The 23,732-nt window shown below is 45.9% G+C and overlaps 2 protein-coding genes across 6 annotated transcripts in view; one reads left to right on the plus strand and one right to left on the minus strand.

The window, feature by feature from the left end:
• Nucleotides 1–23,732, minus strand: part of ASTN2 (astrotactin 2) — an 851,408-nt gene that overhangs the window by 196,516 nt on the left and 631,160 nt on the right. The gene's annotated exons all lie outside the window — the stretch shown is intronic.
• TRIM32 (tripartite motif containing 32) lies at nucleotides 3,347–14,777 on the plus strand. 3 transcript variants are annotated; one of them, XM_032865715.1, is made up of 2 exons: nucleotides 3,347–3,422; nucleotides 12,568–14,777. In XM_032865715.1, the coding sequence occupies exon 2, from the start codon at nucleotides 12,590–12,592 to the stop codon at nucleotides 14,609–14,611; it is 2,022 nt and encodes a 673-aa protein (XP_032721606.1). In that variant the 5' UTR covers nucleotides 3,347–3,422; nucleotides 12,568–12,589; the 3' UTR covers nucleotides 14,612–14,777. The 3 variants fall into 3 exon arrangements, with proteins under 3 accessions (XP_032721606.1, XP_032721607.1, XP_032721608.1); XM_032865716.1 differs by having other exon boundaries at nucleotides 3,370–3,422; nucleotides 12,565–14,777; XM_032865717.1 differs by lacking the exon at nucleotides 3,347–3,422 and adding an exon at nucleotides 3,606–3,703.

Consider the following 23,732-nt stretch of genomic DNA (forward strand, 5'->3'; position numbering starts at 1 on the left):
CACTGCAGTTGTTTTTTTTTTTTTAAGATTTTTTATTTATGTGACAGACAGAGATCACAAGTAGGCAGAGAGAGAGAGAGAGGAGGAAGCAAGCTTCCCGCTGAGCAGAGAGCCCGATGCGGGGCTCGATCCCAGGACCCCGGGATCATGACCTGAGCTGAAGGCAGAGGCTTTAACCCACTGAGCCACCCAGGTGCCCCCACACTGCAGTTTTAATTAGCTAAGATGGTGGTCACACTTAATCTGACTGTTGCCCTTACACAGACACATCCATTGAGGAGAATGGCATGTGAAGATGGAGATACAAAGAGGGAAACTGACCACAAAAGATGGAGGCAGAGTTATTGCAGTTATGCTACTGCAAGCCAAGGGATGCCTGTGGCCACCAGAAGCTGGAAGAGGAAAGGAAAGAGCATCCCTTTGAGACTTCATAGAAAGCCTGCTTCCACTGACACCTTGATCTCAGATTTCTAGCCTCCAGAACTGTGAAAGAATAAATTTCTCCTGTGTTAAGCACCTAGTTTCTGATACTTTGTTATGACAGCCCTAGGAAACTGATACAGGTAGTTTAAAAGTTAAATGAATAAAAGGTTAGTTAAAATGCTGAATAAAGAGTATTTCAAGTACTCCACAAAGAGTATTTTAAAAATGTTCTGTGTATGAGGAATGCTAATATTGTGCCAGAGTATGCAAAGCCACAGAATTAAAATGAGTGCCTTTTCCCAGGGTATTTATTTTACTCTGAGATTTTTGTGGGAAGAGTGGTAATTAATTTAACTGGTAAGTAATTTAAACATTAAAAAAAAGGACAGTCAAACAAACAGATTTTTTTAAGAAGAGAAAAAAAGGGTTTTTCATTGTCGTTATTGTTCTTTAAAGACTGCTTGTTCGATATCCCCAGACTGTCAGAGGAGTACCACTAGGCTTCTCTCTGAGTGGGGAAACATGGGTATAAAAATATGATGAGTTCTGAATTGAGATTTTGGGAGCCAGGAACTGTGTTTTTCAGCAAACAGAGTGGTAACTACCCGTCTAGTCTGAGAGGAGGGTCTAGGTGAGGTCTCAAGTTTGGGAAGAAGCTATCTGACAGCAATTCTCCCATCTCCCCAGCCTGCAACACAGGGACTGGTAGAAGTACCCCAGGTCCCTAACCAGGAAGGTTTCTTGCCATTCTGGTGAAACAGGCCACTCAGACTTTCCAACGTGGCAGAAACTCAGGAGAGAAGGCAACTCCTGCTGTTCCCTAGCAAGGCTGCCCAGGAGAGCTTGTTTGTGTGTCTTTGGCTTGACAGTATCACACTCGGTGGTCATAATGACAGCCAGGATTTACCCCATATTCCTTGACTTCTTAAGCATTGTCATCTCTCCTCCTCTTTTGATCCTTATAAACATACTTCACCCAATAAAGTGAAAAGACATCTGGGGTCATAAAATGGGAGTAGTCTTTGGATGGTGGTTCAGAGCATGTCCATGGGTGTAACTGGCCTAGGTACCTCAGCCCTACCACTTACTAGGAGGCTAAGGTAGACAAGCTAGTTAATCTTGCTGGGTCTCAGATGCCTCTTTGTAAGAGGAAGCTACTGGTATCTACTTGAATCATTGCTGAGGGGACTATCTACGAAGTGCCTGGTATATTGCTGGTGTTCAAAAAACGGTCCCCTCTTACCCAGCTGACCCCTCTGAGTCATCTTGCAGCTAGAATAAGCATAAGTCAGACAAAAAATGCAATCTGCTTAAAGTCACATTTCTGAGTCTGACTTTCTTACTCAGCAACTGTTGCGTGCTTGGCACAGCATTCCTCCTCCCTTGGCCCTAAAGGGTTTTGTTTGCAACCACTAGCCCGCTGCCAGTTTTGAGCAAAATTCTGCCCCAAGGCCCTTCAGTCCTCAGCTGGGCTCTCTCTTCAGCCCACTCCTGATTCAACTTATTCCTGGTCAGTCAGGTCAAACCCTGGCTGGCCATGGACTACAAATGTATCCTTGAGGTCTAAATAGCTCCAGAGTTCTATCAGGCGTCCGGAGCCCCCAGGTCTGTTCAAATTATGCCGTAAGTATACCGACCCAAGCTCCCATTGACCTCATTATCAGAAAGGGTGGGGGCTAGGGCTTCAGAAATTGGCAATTTCAAGAGTGATAAGAGCTAATTACAATTCTTTTTTAAATTAGCGTTAATTAAGTGCAAACCACTATGTACTCATAATCTTAGCTAATCATCATAGCAAACAAACGTTATCTCTGTTTAGAAATAAAGAAATGGGCGGCGTAGAGGCTAAACAAGATAATCAGGGTGGATTCTCATCCAGCCTTGGGTCCCCGGGGGCTGGGCTTTAGACTACTGAACACGTGGCTTTGCTGTTGAAGCGGGGTGTGTCAGTTGCTTATCTAAATAGGGTGGTGGTGAGAATTAAGGAGTTATGCATGGGAGGTGCTTAGCCCCAGCCAGACACTAAGTGCTCAAAGAGGGTAGTTTTGTTCTTGTTTCTGTTCATTGTGCTATGCTTGTGCAGGGTCACAAACCTAAATGGGATTTGCAGTTTGTGCCCACGCCACGCCACCCCCGCCCTGCTCCTACGCTGTGCCACGCAGTCAGCTACAGGAGCAGGTACTCTGCCAGGCCTGGAACTACACAGGTGCTCAGCAGCCATAGATAGGCCTGACCTCCCGCTCTTGGTTGCACTTGGGCGCCCCCGAGGGCTGAAGGCTTGGGTTTGGGTTCTAGCGGAGCTTCGCTCTGCAGAGACAGCAGGGGCAGCAGGTGCAGAGCGCGTTCCCCTATTTAGCTCTCCTGCGGCCTCCAGCGATGCAGGGAAAAGACTCCTCGCTGGGGGGCTGAGTCCACCTCGGGCGTCTAGGCTGCGGAGCGTCCCAGGAAGCAACTTGGAACCAGAGGAACTGCCTTTCTAGGCGAGTCCAGGCTCTGCGCCTGCCCCCTGGGTGGCATGTGGCGAGCGGCGGGCGGGGGTTCTTTCCCTGGCCACTCCTCACATGCGCAAGCTGCGTTTCTCGGAGACCCTTCTGCCGGAGCCAAGGCTCCCCTGGCCTGCTGCTGGACGTGAAGGGTTAACGAAGCGGGTATCTGCAGTCAGACACAGGAGATCAGATTTGGCCCCGGACTCTGAGGGAACTTGGGCAGGCTGCTTTTGCCTCGGTTTCCCAGTCTGCAGAGTGGGGACATAAAGCTGCAGGCCGCGTTCCAAAGGCCCGGAGGTTCCCAGTGGGAGCCCGCCCCTACACAGCCGCTGGGCCGCGAACGCTCCGGCCCGCGAGACTACAAACCCCAGCATGCCTTCGGGGCGGGGCGCAGTGACGGACAGACGGCTCTACGAATTAGCGCCCGCCAAGGGGCGCGCGGTGGCGCGTGCGCAGAGGGCGGCGGGCGGGTGGGCTGGCGGCGGTGGACGCGTCGAAGCCGCGGGCGGTCAGGTAAGGGGCGGGAAGGAGGGTCCGGGACCAGGGACCGCGGCCGGAGTCTCGGGCGGTGACTGAGTGGCAGGGCGGGGGGCTGCGCTGGCGCGGCCCACGCTCGGCTGGCAGGGTTTGGGGACCGGATCTGAGGGGTAGGACCGGGGTGGGGGTGGGGCTGCGAGAAGCAGGCTCGGGAGGGATTCGATGGGGCAGAGGAGCTCAAAGGAGATGCAGCTCTGCCGGGAGGGGAGAGAGGGGCTCCCACAAAATCCGCGGTGCAGCATCTCGGGAGGCCTGAGGTAATGTGGGGGCCCTGAGGAGAGAGGGTGCAGCATCCGGACGGTGGGAGGGCGTCCGAAGGCCCTGGAGACATCTGGGGGTGCAGAATTTGGGAAACAGGAAGGAATTGGAGGGCCTGATGAGACTTGGGGTGCCGCATCTCGGGAGGTTTGAGGGACTCTGGGGCCACTAGGCGTTTGAGGGGCAAAACCTGAGATGAGAGAGCAGGGCCTGAGGATATTCTTCTTGCTAAGGAGGAAGCATCTTCCAGATGGGATCTGGAGAAAATTGAGGGGGTGAGTTCATGGGGGAGTCAGTGCGAGGCAGTGTCCTCTTAGCAAGAGGGGGCCTGGCTCAGGTTTGAAGGCAACCCATGACATGGGGTGGATAAAAGGGAAAGGACCCAGGTTCGAGGACGGCATCTTGCCTGATGGAATGCAGGAGTTAGGGGCTCAGATTGGAGGGCAGAAGTCTGAGCTGTGTAATTGGGGTGTCATGCTGGGATGCAGGGCTGAAGGCTGCAGAGGTTTGGAACCAGACATAAAAGGAGCTATGCCAGGGATCTGAATGGGTGAAGAATTGGTGAGGGCTGCAATGGAGAGCCCAAAAGGCTGAATTCTCTATTATTAAAAGGGTTGGGAACACAATTTAGGGGGGTTGCGGGGTAGGGTGGAGATGATATTCCTGAAGTCTGCATAGGAAGCAAAGGAAGTGCTAGAGCCCTAAGGACCTAGAGATAATGCATGCCCTGGATTTCAGTGTATGAAGTTTAGGGAGAGTTCAGGGTTTCAGAGGCAAAGTCAGAAGTCTTCAGAGATCAGAGCCTGACTTTCCCTGTTAGGGGCGGCATCCGCCTCCCTCCCTAACCAGAGATCACTTATCACAAAGCAGCCATGGCACTGCCACTCACTGTAAACCCTAGGCCTTCTGAAAGTTGTAGGCTTGGTAGGAGAAAAAAGAATGGTTAAAAAGCCATAAAACAGGAAACTATTCAAGGTCATCTGCCTAAGTATCCTGTTGGCTATCCCTCCAAGCTGTGACAGCAGATAGTATGTGAGACCTTCAGGGGATGAGTAGAACACGATCTCAGGCCTTGTTTTCGTTACCAGTTATATAAGTAGATTGAATTAATCCTATATAAGGTTAGTTATAGCCCAGCAGCTCAAGAGGCAGTGGCTCTGTGAGTGAAGTGTTTGGTCTGGGAGAGAGAGACAAGAAAAGGGGAACATTGAGTATTTAGTCCTGTGCAAGTTCTAAAGTGATGACTCCTAATTAGGGAGGTGGTGTCCCCCAGGAGACATTTGGCAATGTCGGGAGACATTTTCGGCTGTTACAGTCGGGGTATCAGGGATTACTGGCCTCTAGGAGACATATACCAAGGATGCTGTTGAGCATTCTACAGTGCACTGGACAGCCCCTCAGAACAAAGAATTATCTGACCCAAACTGTCAGTAGTTCCAAAGCTGAGGAACTCTACTCCAGGATTCCAATCCTGCCTCTATCTCTACTTGGCTTTGTGATCTTAAGTGAGTTACTTAACCTGTTCTTGGCCCTTCATCTATAAAGTATTAATAACAAGACTACGTCGTAGATTATTACGAAGATTCGGTGAAGTAAATCACGGTGCTTAGTGTCTGGTGCACAGCACTCCCATTTTAGTAATTTTAATTTTATCACAACACTACTAAGCAGGCTCTGCTATACCCAGTTTTATACATAAGGAAACTCAGTCTTGGGAATTGACTTGTTTAGCTAGGAATGGCAGAGCCGGGCTCATATTTAGATCTCTGTAACCCTGTAGATTCCCTCTTTCTCCCCGCCCCCCTGGCTGGGGTCTGCTTGGTCTTACTATCTCAGTGCATTCCTTCAGTGAAAGGACTGCCCAGTGAGTATCACTGACTATCGATCTGAACTCTAAACGGGACAAAACTATCTCATTACGTAGGGAGTAACCCCGGACTTTGTTCGTGATTTGCTCTTAGACCAGGACCAGTAGGTAGATAAGGGGAGGAGCTTGAGGTTAGGATGAGGTGCTGGAGACTAAAGGGTAGGTGTAGAGGCCATTGGTTGAAAAAACACTTCATAGGGGGACTGAAGCTGAAGGTTCTCGTCCTCTGGAAGATAACTTCTGCTTCTGAATGATCTCTTGGGCTTCTTTCCCCTGGGACAGAACAGCGTTTGCTCTGTCTGCTCCAGGACTAGCTGTAGCACTGCTGAAGCCAGTTCAGAAACATAGTAGGGCTGCATCAGAAGGCAGGAGATTTAGCTGGGACATCCAAACACACCACTATGGAAAATATGTAATAGCAGTTGAATCACCCTGGGACTCAAAAGGCTTGAAGTCTAAAATCCCTCCTCTGCTGCTCATTTACCAGGTGACCTTGGACAGACACTTCTTATCAGCCTCAATCTATTAAAAATAAGAATAACCATTTATTGTTTATTATGTGCAATAACTATTAATCCTGCGAGTGATCCTGCCAACAATGTAGATATTCCATATTTTGCAGATGAGAAAACTAACAGATTAAATGCTTTACTCAAGACTACACAGCAAGGGGCAAAGTGGGGATGTGAGCTCAGTTATGTCTGACTCCTCCACAGCATTATACTAGTTTTATTAGAAAGGCTTTTCCAACACTTAAAGCCCATACACCTATGTCTGGAGAGTTTGGTAGTCAAGTTTACAAAGCCCTTCAAGTAGATCACTGTCCGAGCACACTGATGTGCTTCCTCTGTGACACTCCCTTTATTTTTTTTCCTTCTGATATAACAAATAATTTGATTGGAAACTCATTCCTAGGTACCTTTACTAACCTCTCAGCCAAACTGTCTAGAGCTAACAGGAGCCTCATCAGCTACGGAAGAGTAACAGATTTTTTGAGTCAGTGTGGTTTTATGACTGCGAGTTGACACGCCTGGATTTGAACCTCAGTTTCCACTACCTACCAGCTTTGAGACCTTAGGTTCCTTTTCTCTGAACCTTGGTTTCCTTATTTATAAAGAGGAATAACACATATTTCACAAGGTAATTATGAGAATACAAGGTACCTGACATTCAATAAATGGTTGTTTTTTAAGAGGTGGTAATTATAAGAGGAAGACATTGCTAGAAGGAAACTGAAGGTTGTTTTGCCAAATTTCAGTGAGCTTAAGCAGCTCCCACCAGTCTGTCCCAAATTCCCATCCCCTCTTGTACCTTTCCCAGGATCTGCTTCCTGATCCTTTCATTAAAAGCTCATTATTAAGTGAGCATGTGTTGTATGCAGATGAAAGAACTGGAAGACAGGTGGGCAGGTGGAGATGAGTTGGAGGTCCTCTGAGAAAGGACTGTTTTTCCCCTTGTCCTAGATTCTCTGAGTCACATTGGTAGCATTGATATTACCTAAGTGTGTGTGGAAGATGCAAGGGAACCTTTCTAGCTCCTGCAGTTTTAGAAGAAGAGACTGGCAAGTGTCTTTCCAGCAAACTAGTACTGATTTAACCTGTCTTTGACATATTGTAACTCGGGTTTCCTTTTCCACAAACTCTTCCTTCTGGGTTGTTTTGTTTGTCTCAGACCGATACACAGCTCTGTCGGTTATGCCTGTGTTTCCCTACAAGCTCCTACTTGAGTTTTACTTAACTGTTTGCAGGTAACCTTAAATGCCCTGAGTAAAATTAAACTCCAAACTCTCTTCCACACAACAGAACTAGGTGAGTGTCAAGTGGGGGCCTCTCAGACTTTGTTAAAGTCACTCCTGCCAGCCGCTCCACTGGGGAGATGGTTATGCACTTGGTTAGCATTCCATTCAAGTGCAAGAAGAATAAATAGAGTTTAGAAAGGGAATGTTATAAGCCTTGTAAAACCCCAGTCAAGATGTGGTGGGATGGACTAGGAAAGGAAATGTAGTACTGTTTTACATGTTTTCTAGTTTTTTAGGTAAAGAGCTCTGTTTGTGTTTGGTTTTGTTGAAAATTATATGCATAGTGTTTTATGGAGCTGGACTGGTAGTATGTGGTCAGTAAAGGTTTGTATGATTAATTGCTTAAAGTTCTTCAGTTCTGCTGATGGCCTAAGCCCTCAAGATGATAACCTTTGGTCATCTCTAATCTTTAGATTCTGAGATCAGGTAAAACTCTCTAGTGAAGGCTCAGAATTTTTATATTTGAAATTTACATATCTGATATCTTGGGTACACTATGCCTGTTGAAAAGTGCTGGTTTTTCTCTTTGGCTGGGTAGTGGCTGCCGCTACATATTGTATACAGCACAGTTAACTGTATGCCTCCCTTGGTGCTGTACTAAGTGCATTATACACATAATCCCACTTAAACCTTTACAGTAACCTTGTAAGGAAGATACTATTTTAAAGCCCTTCTGAGAACCAGAGAGGTTGGTTAACTTGTCCCAGTCTCCACAGTAAGCAGTAGAGCCAGGACTGAAATCCAAAAAGCTTGATTGCTGAACCCGCTTTCTTAATCTGTATAATACTGGTCACGGCCAGTGACCTTTTAGTCCTCGTTCTAGCCGTATGATTAATGAGTTCTTGATAGCTCTCTTCTGATCTCCATTTACTCATCTACTCTACTCTCTGAGATCACTACGAATTCTAGCATTCCATATTTAGTCCCTGCTAGAAGGAGCTTATTTTCTGGGCAAGAGAAGTTGTGAATTCCTTTGTGCATCAGTTTCTAGCATGGATGCCTAGTGTTCTCGATCAAATTCTTTCAAAGCTGGCCAGTCCTTTTATTAATCTTTATGTGCTTTTATCTGCCATGAAAAGAAAGATTCTTCATCCCTTTGAAAATGTAGTTTGTAAACTGGATGCTTTGTTAATACTAGTACTAGTTGTTGCTGTTAATACTGTTGCTGATTTTATTAAAATTATGATTAACCATTTTAAAGTTCACACCTGCTATTTTCCAGACTAGGCACTTGATTTGCATTATCCCTAGTTTCTTGCTTTTTATAAAGTAAGAAGATAGGTTTAGTGAGGTTAAATAACTTTCCTGTTGTCCCACAACTTGTAAATGGCTGTGCTGATTTAATCCCAGTTCTGCCTGACTTCAGGGTTCACGGGGTTTTGGTTTTTATTTTTTTCTGCTCTCCTGGTTATTTAAATCATGGACGGGGGAAAGCATGGTGGGGCCAGCAGAGGCTAGATCGGGTTAGGTAGTGACTATAGAATATTCCTGAGTCTTAGAGCAGCTGAAGTAAACACAACTTGAGGGGTAGATTCTTATCTGGAGCGGAAGAGCTGGGCAAGTATTGGTAGGGGAAGTGCGGTATTAATCATGAGATCAGAGCAGTGAGGTGAGGGGTCAAGAATTGATGGTACAGAGTACGCAACAGGAAACATCTTTAAGGTGTCATGAAGGCAGACAAGATTATTATAACATGTTGAGGGTTCATTCTGATTGGTTTTAGAATTTATAGCTGACAGAAAATGCGTGGCTAATGGAGAGACTTGCAATGGTAAGACAATTCTTGTCACCCTCTGGTCCTTTGAGGGAAACGGAGTTCGAATTGACGTGCCATCTGAATCATTGTTAGTATTAACAGTAATGGCTAGATGTGTGTTTCTTGAGGAGAGGGAATGTATCTGCCTGTCATATGGTTCTGTATCAGGCTGGGATCCTGCTGAAGGCGGTGTTTATGGGTCATAGACAGGGGAGACATAGTTCAGGCCTCTCCCAAGTTTGAGGCCGTTTACCTGATGCTTTAGTGATGAGAACTCATGTTTCCCTGGCAGAGCACGCTGGCTTTAGAGTAGGAATCCTTGACATTCTCTTCTGCCTTAGGGGGCCTAGCGAAGCTGCAGATAGCGGAGATAATTTGGGATATGGATGTGGGCATAGTAAATTCATTTTTTAAAGTAGATAGCTTAGACGAGGAGGCAGGAAGCTTTTTAATTGAAGGAGGTGGTATGATATTCCAGAAAGCGGGGGAAAGAATTTGCTAGTATTTTTACAAGTTGGCAGACTTGTCTAATTAGCTGATCTGCAGGGCCAGCTTTGGGAAGAACAGATGTCCCTTGCATTGGAAGGTAGCACACTCTGGATCTAAACACCAAATGTTGCTCTCAGTCTGTTGTGCCAGATGATAGAAGAAGGAGCTGAAGCTGTTGGTTTAGAACTAAGGTTTGCCTGGATTTTGAGTTCAGGTTTTCATCAGTATTTCTGTAGGACTGTGCCCAGACCTATGGCTTCCAAGAATTCAGTAGTAAGTTTCACATATTCACACGAGACCCTATAGGTTCATGGTATTTGATGGTGTGTTATTTTGTTGAGACATGAATTTGAGTCATAATGGGTTCCAAGGTTGGTGTGTGCGAGTGGGTCACCCAGCTAATAAATCAGAGTAGCCAACGGCTCCACTGGGGCTAAATCTCATAACAGTAGTATTGTTCGTTTTTGTGGAGAAACTGATATTCTACAAGGCAGCATCTCCCAAAGAATGGTCTAGGGAACACTTGTCAACAAGTGTTACGTGACTGTGGGGGAAAAGCCCTAAAACTCAAAGTAATTCTGGGTTAAACAAAGTTAAAGATATCTGTACTACAGGGTTTCAGCATGTTTGAGCTTTGTGACCTTGAATCACTTGTTTTGAGCCTTTGTTTCCTTATCATAAAATAATAAAAATAGTACCTGCTTTGTGGGGTCATTAGGAGGATTCAGTGAGATTAAGTATAGAAATCATCTAGTGCAGTATCCAGCACATGGAAGGTACTAGATGGTTACTGTTCCCTTCTGGTGTAAGCTAAGTCATATTTCAGAGAGGTGGGATTGACTTGGGATAAATTATGTGTGTCTGCTATTGAATATTTGTCAGGTCACCGTGCAGAGTAAGTATGGGGAGATTCCATAATATGTATCTCTGCACAGACTTCCCGTCTTCTGTATGCATGGAGAAAGAAGTTGACGACATTTGCAAAGCTTTTCTCACCTTGCTGCATTATCCTTAAACCAGGCTAACTTGCCCTCCTCTTCTCCTTGATGGCTAACCGTCTGCATTATCAGGAGTCTGCAAGGACACAGCTGTAGAATTTGCATTTGAGAAGGGCTGCACTTGGTCCCCGTGCCTCACCTTGCTAGATCTGTTCATTCTAATTTGGGGTATAAATTGACACTGACATAAATCTGCAGAGCACTGAGATCTCTGTTCTATTTCATGAGCATATGTGGATCAAGGTAGGTGGGAGTATTTATGGCTTGTACTTGGTGAAGTAGGGGGGTGTTCCAGGCCAAAAATAAACTGTCTTGATAAGGCAGTACTCTTTTTTAAATCATCAGGCTTGAGTCTCTGGCTTTCTTAGCTGCACCACTTCCCCCTCTTTCATCGACTCATCTTGGTGATTGCACTTCTTAATCTTGCTCAAGTGCATCTTTCCACTGCCACCACCTGCTCCCTAGTTCAGGCTCCCCATTACCTCCCCCAAGCAATTTTACAGCAGTTTTCCAAACTAGTTTCTCAGCCTTTTCACCTACTCCATTCAAGCTTTGATCGTTATCACTTCCATGCTTGAAAACATGTGTTGCTTCACTACGCCCATCAGAATGAAATCTGAAGGTCTCATTTCGGCTCTGAAGACTTCTTATCATCATTCTCATAATCAAACCAGATAACTCTGGTCTCACTATATTCTCCCACAATTTTAACCTAAGAATGACAGAAAAGAGAACTAAAATTTACCCGAGACTTTTTTGGTGCTGAGCCAAAACTTGGAAGTTTATACACTCCCTGTATTATCTCATTTAATCCTCGCATTCACCTTGTGAAGGCAGTATGATTTCATTTTCTTTGGAAACAAACCTATAGAGGTTACATGTTCCCTGTTCTCTTTCTAATGCACTGAACTTCTTCCTCTTTCTCTTCTCTCTAACCTTTGGTAAGACTGTCCTTGTTTGGTACTCCCTTTCCCTCATCTCCACGTATCCAGGACCCTATCCAATACCGTTCTGTTTCCCTTCAAATTAGAGTGAATGCCTCTTAGCCTCCATCAAATTGAGTTTGTATCTTATTTATGATACTGTTTTCTGCCTTGGTTATTATTTACCTACATGTCTAATGTCCTTTACTAAACTTAGAGCATCTGAAGGGCAGGATCTGTGTCCTGAGAACTTAGTACAGTAAAGTAGATGGGACTATAGATGAATGAAAAATACATGTATTCCCTTCCTATTGTTTTACGGATCACCTAAAGCTAATCATCATAATTTTCTGTTCCCATGTGTGCTTCCTCGAACCCCAAACACGGCACCATAAACTCTCTATAACATAATGAAAGAGGCTCTGTGTTTTAGTTCACATAGTTTTCTTTGCTTAAAATGCCTTTGTCCTTCAAGGCCGTGTTTCTTTCCAGACCTATCTCAGAAGTGTCCCTGCACCTGGGGAGCCCTCCCCAGTTGCTATAGGAACTGTGCTCCCAGAGAACTTGTGTATAATCCTTTCCTGTATGTAATTTTCCTGTGCTTTTTTCCCAGTATAAATTGAGTCGTTGACGTCACTGATCGCTAACATTCATCAAGCATCCTGCTTGCCGTGGGCTGACAAGGTGCAGCTCATTCATCATGGTATTGAACCCTTCTGAAAACTAAACAGACACCATTATCACTTCGATTGTATGGACGGGTGATGGGAAGCTGACCTTTGGGAAGTTTAGGTTACTTCCTTAAGGTCACACAACTAAATACCGGAGACTCCAGACCCTGATTCCTTACTCACTATGCAATGCTTTGTCTGCTTTACTTCCTTGTGTATCACCATCATCTAATGGAGTGGACTAAACACTTGTTAAATAAGTCAGCAGCTGAATGAATGATGGTAGCTATTCTCTTCATGTTTCTTGAGTGAATTAGCTCGTACAGGCAGTGGAGTAAACGCTTCTTATTCTCATTAGCAGGATTTGACCCTCTGGAGCATGAATGCCAAGCTGGTGGGTTCTGGACTGTATTAGCAGGCCCCTCAAGGGAAGCACGATGGCCACTGCAGCAGCAGCAGCTTCTCACCTCAACCTGGACGCCCTCCGGGAAGTGCTGGAATGCCCCATCTGCATGGAGTCCTTCACAGAGGAGCAGCTGCGGCCCAAGCTCCTGCACTGTGGCCATACCATCTGCCGCCAGTGCCTGGAGAAGCTCCTGGCCAGTAGCATCAACGGTGTCCGCTGTCCTTTCTGCAGCAAGATTACCCGCATAACCAGCCTCACCCAGCTGACGGACAACCTGACGGTGCTGAAGATCATTGACACAGCCGGGCTCAGCGAGGCTGTGGGGCTGCTCATGTGCCGGTCCTGTGGCCGGCGGCTGCCCCGGCAGTTCTGCCGGAGCTGCGGCGTGGTGTTGTGCGAGCCCTGCCGGGAGGCGGATCACCAGCCCCCCGGCCACTGCACGCTTCCCGTCAAAGAAGCAGCTGAGGAGCGGCGTCAGGACTTTGGAGAGAAGCTGGCCCGCCTGCGGGAGCTCATGGGGGAGCTGCAACGCCGGAAGGTGGCCTTGGAAGGGGTCTCCAAGGACCTTCAAGCACGGTATAAAGCGGTTCTCCAGGAGTACGGCCATGAGGAACGCAGGGTCCAGGAGGAGCTGGCTCGCTCCCGGAAGTTCTTCACGGGCTCTTTGGCTGAGGTTGAGAAGGCCAACAGTCAGGTGGTCGAGGAGCAGAGCTACCTGCTTAACATTGCAGAGGTGCAGGCTGTGTCTCGCTGTGACTACTTCCTGGCCAAGATCAAGCAGGCAGATGTAGCGCTCCTGGAAGAGACAGCGGACGAGGAGGAGCCGGAGCTCACGGCCAGCCTGCCCCGGGAGCTAACCCTGCAGGATGTGGAGCTTCTCAAGGTTGGCCATGTCGGTCCCCTCCAAATCGGGCAGGCGGTTAAAAAGCCCCGGACAGTCAACATGGAAGATTCCTGGGCCATGGAGGCAGCAGCCTCTGCCGCCTCCACCTCCGTTACATTTAGAGAGATGGACATGAGCCCCGAGGAAGTGGTCGCCAGCCCTAGGGCCTCGCCTGCTAAGCAGCGGGGTTCCGAGACCACTGCCAATATCCAGCAGTGCCTCTTTCTCAAGAAGATGGGGGCCAAAGGCAGCACGCCAGGCATGTTCAACCTTCCAGTCAGTCTCTACGTGACGAGTCAAGGCGAAGTGCTGGTCGCTGACCGAGGCAACTACCGTATACAAGTCTTCACTCGGAAAGGCTTCTTGAAGGAGATCCGCCGCAGCCCTAGCGGCATTGACAGCTTCGTGCTGAGCTTCCTCGGGGCTGATCTGCCCAATCTCACTCCCCTCTCCGTGGCCATGAACTGCCATGGGCTCATCGGTGTGACTGACAGCTACGACAACTCCCTCAAGGTATACACCTTGGACGGTCACTGCGTGGCCTGTCACAGGAGCCAGCTCAGCAAACCCTGGGGCATCACAGCCCTTCCGTCTGGCCAGTTTGTGGTCACTGATGTGGAAGGTGGAAAGCTCTGGTGCTTCACTGTTGACCGCGGAGCAGGGGTGGTCAAATACAGCTGCCTCTGCAGTGCCGTGCGGCCCAAGTTTGTCACCTGTGATGCTGAGGGCACCGTCTACTTCACCCAGGGCTTGGGCCTCAATCTCGAGAATAGGCAGCATGAGCACCACCTGGAGGGTGGCTTCTCCATTGGCTCGGTGGGCCCCGATGGGCAGCTGGGTCGCCAGATTAGCCACTTTTTCTCGGAGAATGAGGATTTCCGCTGCATTGCCGGCATGTGTGTGGATGCTCGTGGCGATCTCATCGTGGCCGACAGCAGTCGGAAGGAAATTCTCCACTTCCCTAAGGGTGGGGGCTATAGTGTCCTTATTCGAGAGGGGCTCACGTGTCCGGTGGGCATCGCCCTCACCCCGAAAGGGCAGCTGTTGGTCTTGGACTGCTGGGACCACTGCATCAAGATCTACAGCTACCACCTGAGAAGATACTCCACCCCGTAGGGGAGGGGAGAGACGGTTTCTTCCGCTTCCCAGCCACTTTCCTCTCCCTTCTTCCTTGGTTAGCGCTGGTATTGTCGAGTGCACTTGGCTTGTGTTTCTATGCCAGCTGGCTAGTCCTAGAATTTTAGAAGCTGTATTTTAGTGGGGTTTTTTTTGTTGTTGTTTTTTGTTTTGTTTTGTTTCATTTTTTGCATTATTTCCCTCCCAAATTTAGAGCTTTAACAGATGTACTGCCCCAAATAGGACATCTGATATGGGGTTAGCTGAAGTTTGATTAGAACTTAGGCACTCCTGAGGCTTTAGTAGAAAGCCTTTTGCCCCCTGTATTTGAAATTTGCCCTTGTACTGAATCCTTGTTGATTTCCCTCTTTTGGCTTTGATAACCCTGGTCCCGTATTTCCCTCTTATTGTAATGTGCTTCCTATGTGACACTTTCTCTTCATTTCTGCTGCATTTAGTATGCATGTTTCAGTGGGATCTGCTCCATCTTTCATTTCAGACGTCATGTCCCTGTGGCATGATGTCTCAGGTCTCTTCACCTTTACCAGAGTGAAAGTTCATTCATTTAGTGCCACCAAGGGAGATAGACATTCCTTTTGGGAAGCAGCACCTCTTGGTTCTGGGGGTTTTCTGCCATCTTGGACTGGTCTCTAATTGCAGATGTGACAGAGAATGGATCGAACCCTAGCTGGTTGGTGTTGAAGACTTCAGCCTGGAAATCGCTTGCCTTTTATAGGATCGTATAGATTGGAATTATTTCAAAGCACAGAAAGATGGGAGTAAACAAACACAAATGCTAACGTAGTCAGTAAACAGTTTTGAGTAGTCTCTAGAGCGTGTCATTTTTCATAATACCTCTCTCCACGGACCTGTGCTAAGAGTGGACTGCAAAAGCGTACAGCACGCGCCAGAGTCAACAAACGGGGAGGTGGACACATCTCATTTTCATCAGACAACTGTTTGGTCTTTATTCTGTATTTTCCTCAAGTGACTGCACAATATTTGGTTTTGAGATTTATTTCCATTCCTCTATCAGAATTAAATAATTGATAACTGTTTCTTCATTGCTGGTGTTCATGTCTTTTAATTAAATACAGGATTTGGGAGATGAGAAGGGTAAGTTGTACTATTGCTGTTTTGCTGCCATATGTGACACTGAATTCTTTGAGATCATTAAGGACCTACCCCAGTCAAAATTCAGCCTAAGCCACCATTATGTAAAGAAATCCAAATCTTACTTCCACATACGTGTACAGCTTTAGCCCCCAAGGTCTATGTAGAATCACCAACCCTGTGTTAGGAATTGAGCCTCTACCATTTGCTTTATCCTTGTAATCAGAGCTCAAAAAAGGAAGAAGTCTTGTCCTTTTAAAAAGACCAGAAGTGGGCGAGGGAATGTGACAAGGATCCTCCAGCTTTAGTTTTACTAAGCAACATAGTTTGTTCCTTAGGTGCCGGGCGGATGGCAAGCCAAAGAACTTTCACCTTGCTTTTTAAAAGAAACAAAATCTGCTCAGCTGGGCTACTCAGAATTGTTTTGTTTTTCAGTGGTGACACTGGTTTTTTTTTTTTGGCTTCTTGTAATATCTGCCAAAGAATAGGAAGGGCAACAATTGGTGTGAGGTCCAACTAGTTTATCTTGCACTTTTTACCTGGAGAAAGCCCCATGTTCTGAAGATGAAATTGGTTTCATCATCTGGTTTCCGAGGATTGTATAATTGAGGGGAAATTGATCCAATTAAAAGTGCATCACAAAGAATAACACTAGTTATTAGAGCCACTTTATCTGTGATAGCACCTGGCATCGGGGATCTGTCCTTGCTGTCAGTGGGGGGCTTGCTAAGGTAATAACATTGGTCGAGGCTTCTGCCGCAGAGTTTGCAACACAGAAATGTTTATTGTGGACTGGCTTGACGTCAAGGGGCCGGAATCCTTCTAGCCGATGCTTTTGGAAGACCGCGCCTTCAATCGCTACGGGTATTCCGCATTTAGGGCTACCCACTGTTGAGCCACACTCGTGCCTCGGTCCTCGACTACAGCAGCCTCCGCTGACCCAAAAGGGACATAAGTGTTGTCCGAATGTTTTTATTTCTTCAATGTGAATATTTTAGGCTGTGCTTAGTGCAATCACTTTTCAATTATCTACCATGTTGACTGCATTACATACATCGTACAGCCCCAGGAAACTAGTTTCCTCGATTATAGCAGTTTTTGTTGATCGTGTGTTTTTTATTTATAAGAAATGGTGCCCTGATTCGAATAAAGTCTTAAGTGCAAGTCTATTATGTAAAGCAGATCGGAGACCAGCTTCTCCGGTTGAAGCAGGTTCATGGGCCTGCAGAATGGGCTCCCTCACCTAGCCTGTGCACCCTTGCAAAACTCCTGTGAATTTCTGAAAACCATTAAACTCTAGTGTTGCTTGTCTTCTGTGTGGCCCTGGGCCAGGCATTTCACCTTTCTCCTTCTGGGAAATGATGAAAATGATCTTCCGAAGGAAGGGTTTAAGATGTGAGATAAGAGATGCGAAAGGACGGGGCATACTGAGTAAGTGGTAGCTAGTACTCCCCTCTTTTCCTTGAGTTGTTCAAACAAGTGGTGTGAGGTTATCCAAGCCCTCCAAATGATACTTTCCCTCTTTCATGTTCCTTCCCTACTTGCCAATTGGAACTTTTCTACGGGATTTCCTCCCCCTGGGCCACCTGTTCCTTTTTATTACTACTCTCCCTATTTCACATTTCTATTATTGAATAAATTGCTGTGAACAATTTGCATGCTACCTAACATGGAGTATATATATCCTCAGGTATTGAATTGGCTGTCATTTACTTGACTTGCTAATGATGATAGGCGTCCACTAATCTTAGTTTTCTTAACACAGCTCCCTTACGTTGCATAAAAAGGTATTCTTAGGTAAGTTCTTTAATAAGGTATTTGAGAAACTAAAGGCAAATGAATGACTTACAGGTGGGTTAAGTCCTGGTTTCCCTTTATCATTCTGCGTAATTATATAGTATTTATGGTTTTGGAGAAATGAGTCGTTCAATACTTGTTGAGTACCTACTTTGGGCCAGGCACTATGCCAAGTGCCCGGAAAAGAAAAAAAAAAAGTAATATAATGATAAATGATGTTAATGTGCCTACTTTTTCAATTATTTCCATTTTTTCTGTCTAAGATATTTGAAATCTAGTGTCCTATTTACCTGGACTTCCTCAAAGGTCAGGGATAGGCACTACCCGAGTGATTGTAAGGGTCACTCCCAATGTGCACTACAGCCTGAGATAGTCCACAGAGGGATGCTCCATTATTCCAGTCAGTAGGATAAACTTGGCTGGAGTCCTACAGTGTTCCTGTGGGTAAGGCAAGTCATGCTTAAGTAGCTGTACTTTTAATCCAGTACTAATTAATGGCCTCTTAAAAGTGAAGTGTTACCCAGTTCTGTAGGAGGGAAGTGGAAGGCAGAGCCCAGCAGGAAACTCAGGGCTCTCTCTTGCACCCAACTCGGCTGTTGATTTGTACTCAGGACATACAGCCCCTCAAGGGGTCGCAAAACAAATTACAGCAGCTGTCTGGATGGATTTTACACGCAGGGCGGTGGTGAGGAAGAGCACTGTCAGCAAAATGCGCACTTGTACTCCAGACCTGTGGCTATGTCTTGTCAATATCATTAATATTCATGCTACCTTGGCTAAGTCTGAAGTTAGTGAGGCAGCTCTGGGACTGGCGACGTATTCTAGTGGGAAAGTCACTGGATTTGGTCTAGGTCAGAATCCCAGCTCTGCCTCCATCCTACCTGTATGGCCTCAGGTGATCAACATACCTCTGCTTCAGTTTCCCTGTCTGGAAAGAGGTGAGACTACGATCATCAGTAAAATCCCTTTTAGCTCTATGATTTTAATTTTTAACCAGTTAGAATTGTTGAGTTTTGCCTCAGTGTTTTTGCATAATTCTTGCCAGAATTGTATTGTATTTCAAGTAGTAGAAAGAACCCGCGCTTTGTAATAATCAGCCCCACTTAGGTCTAATCCCTTACTATACCCGACTTACTGTAACCGTGGGTCATTTACTAGCTATTGTCACTTGTTGAACTATAGTTTCCTCATCTGGTAGAAGCCAAGGGCAGTTTATGTTTTAAAGTGCTGTTGTAAGAATTAAAACCTATAAACGGGATAGCACATGTAAAAGTACCGAATTCAGAAAATGTGAGGGGCTCAGAAAATGGGACTTCCATTGTAAGAGGCAAAGACATCCCCTCATGGTGCACTGATGTAAAATTTTCAAGTTAATGCTGGGGGCAATTGCAGACCTGTGTTGGTGATACAGTGGCCCTGCTCAGCTTCTTAATGAAAAACCTACCGGAGGAAGAGTGGGATTGCTGGAGGGGCAGAGGCAAAACTCACAGTATTGTATCCCAGAAGGAAAGCTGCACAGAAAGCCTGAAAGCTTGTTATTTGATTAAAGTAGTCAGGATGCCATCTTGACACTTTTTGAGAAGTTAAGTGGAGTCAAGATTTTATATATATAATTAAAAATATTTTTATATATTTTATATATAATTATGTACATATATATGTATATACATATGTATGTAAATTTTAAAACAAATAGGCTTGTTTAGCTATTCCTATAGATGGCTCGCATAAAAGAATTTTTCCTCCAGGTCAATATTCATTCAAATAATTACAAAAATTAACATAAGGCATTAGAGTACGATCGCTGGCTGCATGTTGGACTCTCCTAGAAACAAAGACTGGTTGTCACAGACACTGAGCCTGTGGCAGTCCGTCCCTAGCTACCCATTATGCCTTGGGTCATGGAAGCAGCACCCTGTAGAATAGTGTGCCCCTCCATCCTCAGTCCTCTGCCAGGTGCCATGGTGCTGGAGAAGGACCCCTCCTTTTCCAGACCCCTTGGCTATCTGAGGAGTTCCCTGGGATCAATCAAGTGAGAAGAAGTTTATATACTTTATAGGTGGTATCATCATCATATGTGATAGAGTTTGCTGGAAAGCTGTGACTTTTCCTCCTTTAACTGGAATGTTCCTGATAATGGGACAGGACCTGAGAGTCAGCACAAGTAGCCAAACTTCATGCCCTGAGTGTCTTCTTTGCCCTGGGTGCCCTGGCCAACAGTCAGCCTCATCTCTACATACTCTTGGGCCATTGCCAGTGATGTACTCTTTTGGTCCAGCCAATGGCAGCAACAATTCCCTATCCAAGGTTGACTGTTCAGGAAAAAGATTTCTGGGAATTTCTTGTGTCACAGACAACCCAAAACATAAATCAAGATTGCACCTATCTTTACACATACTAAATCCATAATAAAATGCCTCACTAAGACACTTATCACCTTCAGAGTTCCAGACATTATTGATAGTGACCAACGCACTCGTTTCACTTCTCAAAATATATAATGTTGGGCTCTTAATACAAGGCATTTAGTAGAATTTTCATTTCCCCTACCACTTTCAGACTGCAGCCCTCACAGAGTACCATATTGCTTTACTTACACAAGTTCAAGTTCAGTTAAATGAAACATGGCACACTTCAGTAGTCAAACATCCAGAGCGAACTGTAATAAAAATTCTGACTTCCATACTTGATGCTTGAATTCTGACAGCATTCAAGCCCCACCATTCCCCCCTTCCCCATTAACCCCTCATCTGGCAAACTTTGGTGCCGGAGGGAAGTTCGGACTATGGCAACCCACCTCAACCCTATTCCACACCCCTACCCATTATACACAAGCCAAGCCAGTGTCCCCTCCTTGTTTTCTCAAGCTACCCTGGACCTGCTTGGGAGCAGAAAGCTTCATTATGTGAGCGTTAAATCCTTTTATATCTGGGTGTGTTCCTTCCTCTGAACCACGTACCAGGCTGGAGTCCATCCCACTACTTTGAAGTGACCACAAATGTTTGGAGATAAATGTTAAAACAACTTCACAATATGACAAATTAATTTTCATGAATGTAATTTATGAGCAACCACATGAATAAGACAATGTGTTTTTGTGAAAAGACACATCATATTTGAACTAAAAAACTCAAGTCCAAGGATCTGGAACTTGCTGAATAAATCTAATGCTTCTGTTAATATGTTAGAAATAAACTGGAAATATGGCTTGGAGGGTGGAAAGGGAACAGGTAGGTATGCCTGTCTCACCTGATCCTTGACCCAGGGGCCAGATACAGGAGAATGAAACTTACACTGATGGGAGGAAAGGTATGACGTGTGCACAAATGGGCACTATCTCTGGACCTTCCCTAAAGGCTCATTATTGAACTCTAGGCCAAATGTAAGGTGCAAATAATGAAGCCAAAACCTTAGAAGTATATATTCATTCCTTCTGCTCTGGTGATGATGGCCGCATAGGCCTGTTTCCCTCCTCCGTGAACTGGGAGGTGTTAACTCCAGCCTACATACTACACACTAGGACTGTTCCTCGGTGTCCCATAACATTTTACATAAGTAAAGGCCAGCCAGAAAGGAGAAGTGTGGACAGCCTCTCTGAATGAAACAAAGCCTCTCTAAGTCAGAGGTCAAAAACAATACTGGGCGTGGAGTGTGTGTGTGTGTGTGTGTGTAAGTTGCTCTGGGAGGAAACAAGTTGCACAAGGGGAACAGGGGGAACTGTATTTTTATACTGGGAGCTTTGTCTTCTGTGATGATTTACCTACACAACTAGGTCCCAAACCTGCATTTTCAGTTCTTACCTTTTTTTGTTTGGATCACCAGACCGGTATATGTCCAGCTGCCCACATGGTATTGCCAACTAGCTTGTCAGCTGTGGGCTGCTATGTTCAATGAAAATGTCCCTGAGAAGCCTGACTCAACATACTCAAACCTGAGCTCCGCTCTCCAACACCTGCTGTTCTTTTGTTCTACTTTAAAAAACACTTCAGTGCCACCATTTCTCACCCGTTTTTTTTTTTTTTTTTCCTTCCGCTGCATGACTACTAAATGTTAAGCTGCTATTATTTTTCTCCTGAAACAAGGCTGTGACTTCCTAACTGATCTTTCCGGCTCCAATCTAGCATTCCTTCAAGCCCAAGTCAAGCCCTACCCTGCACCAGCCAGAATCAAATTTTAAAATGCAAATAATATTAATAGAATCTTTCAGTGACCTTAAATTGCTCCTAGGAAAGGACACTTTCTTAACATGGTCCACACATTCAGTGGGATTTGGCCTCTGCCCCTTGCTCTTCCTGCGTTTATCTCAGTCCTGTTTCCTAGCAGACTGCTCCATACACTTTTTTCCCCCCTTTTATCTCAGGGCCCTTTTTTGTACATGCTTTTCTTGCCCCCCGATACTTTCCCTCTCCTTAACCACCTAGGTTACCTAAATCTTGCCTCCTGCTGGTTTTCTGAGAGGCCCTTGCGGAGCCAGCCCACAGTTTGAGTCGGGTGTCCGGGCCACACTTGGCACTTCCTCTCCTCCTAGCATTTACACATTGCATTGTGATTTCCTTATTACCTGTCTCTCTCCCGGTCTGGACTGAGCTCAGTGAAGGCAGAGTCACATTTAATTTACTGCTGCATTCGCACGGAGAAGGCACTAAAACTTGCTGGACAAAACCAGGGCAGGGGGGCAGCCTAGCTCATATATTGGTAAGAATGAACACTCTGTGTCACATTTAGCACCAGCTGGCTGTGCCACCTTGTGCCCCTCCCCCCCAGCTGCCTGCCTGAATCATGGACAGTAAGCTGCAACAGAAAATGGGATGTAATTGAAAGGTGGGAGGAGTGGTTACCTCCGATTTCATTTTCCTGGGAGAATCTTCTCAACAATAAAGTCATGAAAAGTTGTGTTTCCTTCTGGAAACCCTAAATTTTATCTTTGTGCAAAACCACCACCGGAAGAAAAGGCTGAAAAAGATACCTTCGATACGTGACACATGGTACGTAAATTGTATCTCAATAAAGCAATCACAAACCAAAAGGAGATACCTTTGGCACAGGGCCTCCTGAATTGCCTCTTAGCACACCTTCATGGAAGGAGGAGGGAGAAAGGGGAGCTGGTTTGAATCCTAACACTGTCACTAATTTATAGTTCCCTCTGAGCAAGTTTCTCATTACCCGCTTCACCATCTATATTAAGAGATTTATTGAATTAAGTATCTTTCCAGCTGTAAATTTCAGTTATTCTGATGCTCCCAACCTCAGTGACTGCTTGGGCTAAGATCCCTAAAAGGAGCCTTCTATCTCCTTGGGCACCTGTGAAATGTGAAACAGAGAAATGCAGACCCCAAGGATCTCAAGGAGGAACGCTTGGGATCTAGGGCTTATGTGTCAGATAAAAACCACCAAGGGCAGCTCCTACCCAATGGATTGATAGTCACGTCAATCTCTAAGGCCTGGATCAAAGCCTGGACCCTGACCCAGAGCCAAGGGGTCACCAGAAAACAATGGGCTCAAGCCCACTGACCAACACCAGGCAGGCTTGAATCCTGCTGATCTGTCTGCCTCTTTTTTCACTCTTCCTGATCAACGACTTCTACCTGTTTTAGAAGGCAGAGAAATGCCTCTGAGACAGAACACTCTTTTTGGAGTGCCCACTGTGGTTAAGTAACAGCAAAATGTAAATGGTGAGAGGGCTGGAGCAAGGAAAGAAAGAAAGGAAACGAGCAAGTACCTCAACGGGCTATATGCCTTTGGATTATATATATATCCTCCTTCCCACCCAGCACCTCCTGATTCTCAGTTTCCAAGGCAGAAAGGCATCAGCTTTAGAGGGTCGCTGTGAGGAATAAGAGATCGTGCACCTGAAGTGCCCAGGGCACCTGTTCTCAGCATGTGGTACCTTTTCTTAGAGGGATGGATCAGGGCATGGGGGACCTTGGAGTCACACAGTCCTGGGATAGAATCCTGCCTCTGCCTATTATCAGCCATGTGACCTTAAGCTAGACCAGTTTTCTCCTTTGGAAGATGGACATGATACCCTGGACTTCATGGGGGTTCTTATGAAGCCCAAGATAAGATCATATGATTAATTGGTCCATACTAAGAACTCCATACACATCAGACAGTGTTGCCTGCTCCTCTACCATGCCCTTCCCCAACACACGCAGCCCTACACATTCTTCCTGTGCATTTGGAGCTCGGCATCCAGCTGTGCAAACAAGCA

This window comes from Lontra canadensis, unplaced genomic scaffold, assembly GCF_010015895.1.
Source record: "Lontra canadensis isolate GAN:19392208 unplaced genomic scaffold, GSC_riverotter_1.0 scaffold30, whole genome shotgun sequence".
Classification (NCBI taxonomy): domain Eukaryota; kingdom Metazoa; phylum Chordata; class Mammalia; order Carnivora; family Mustelidae; genus Lontra; species Lontra canadensis.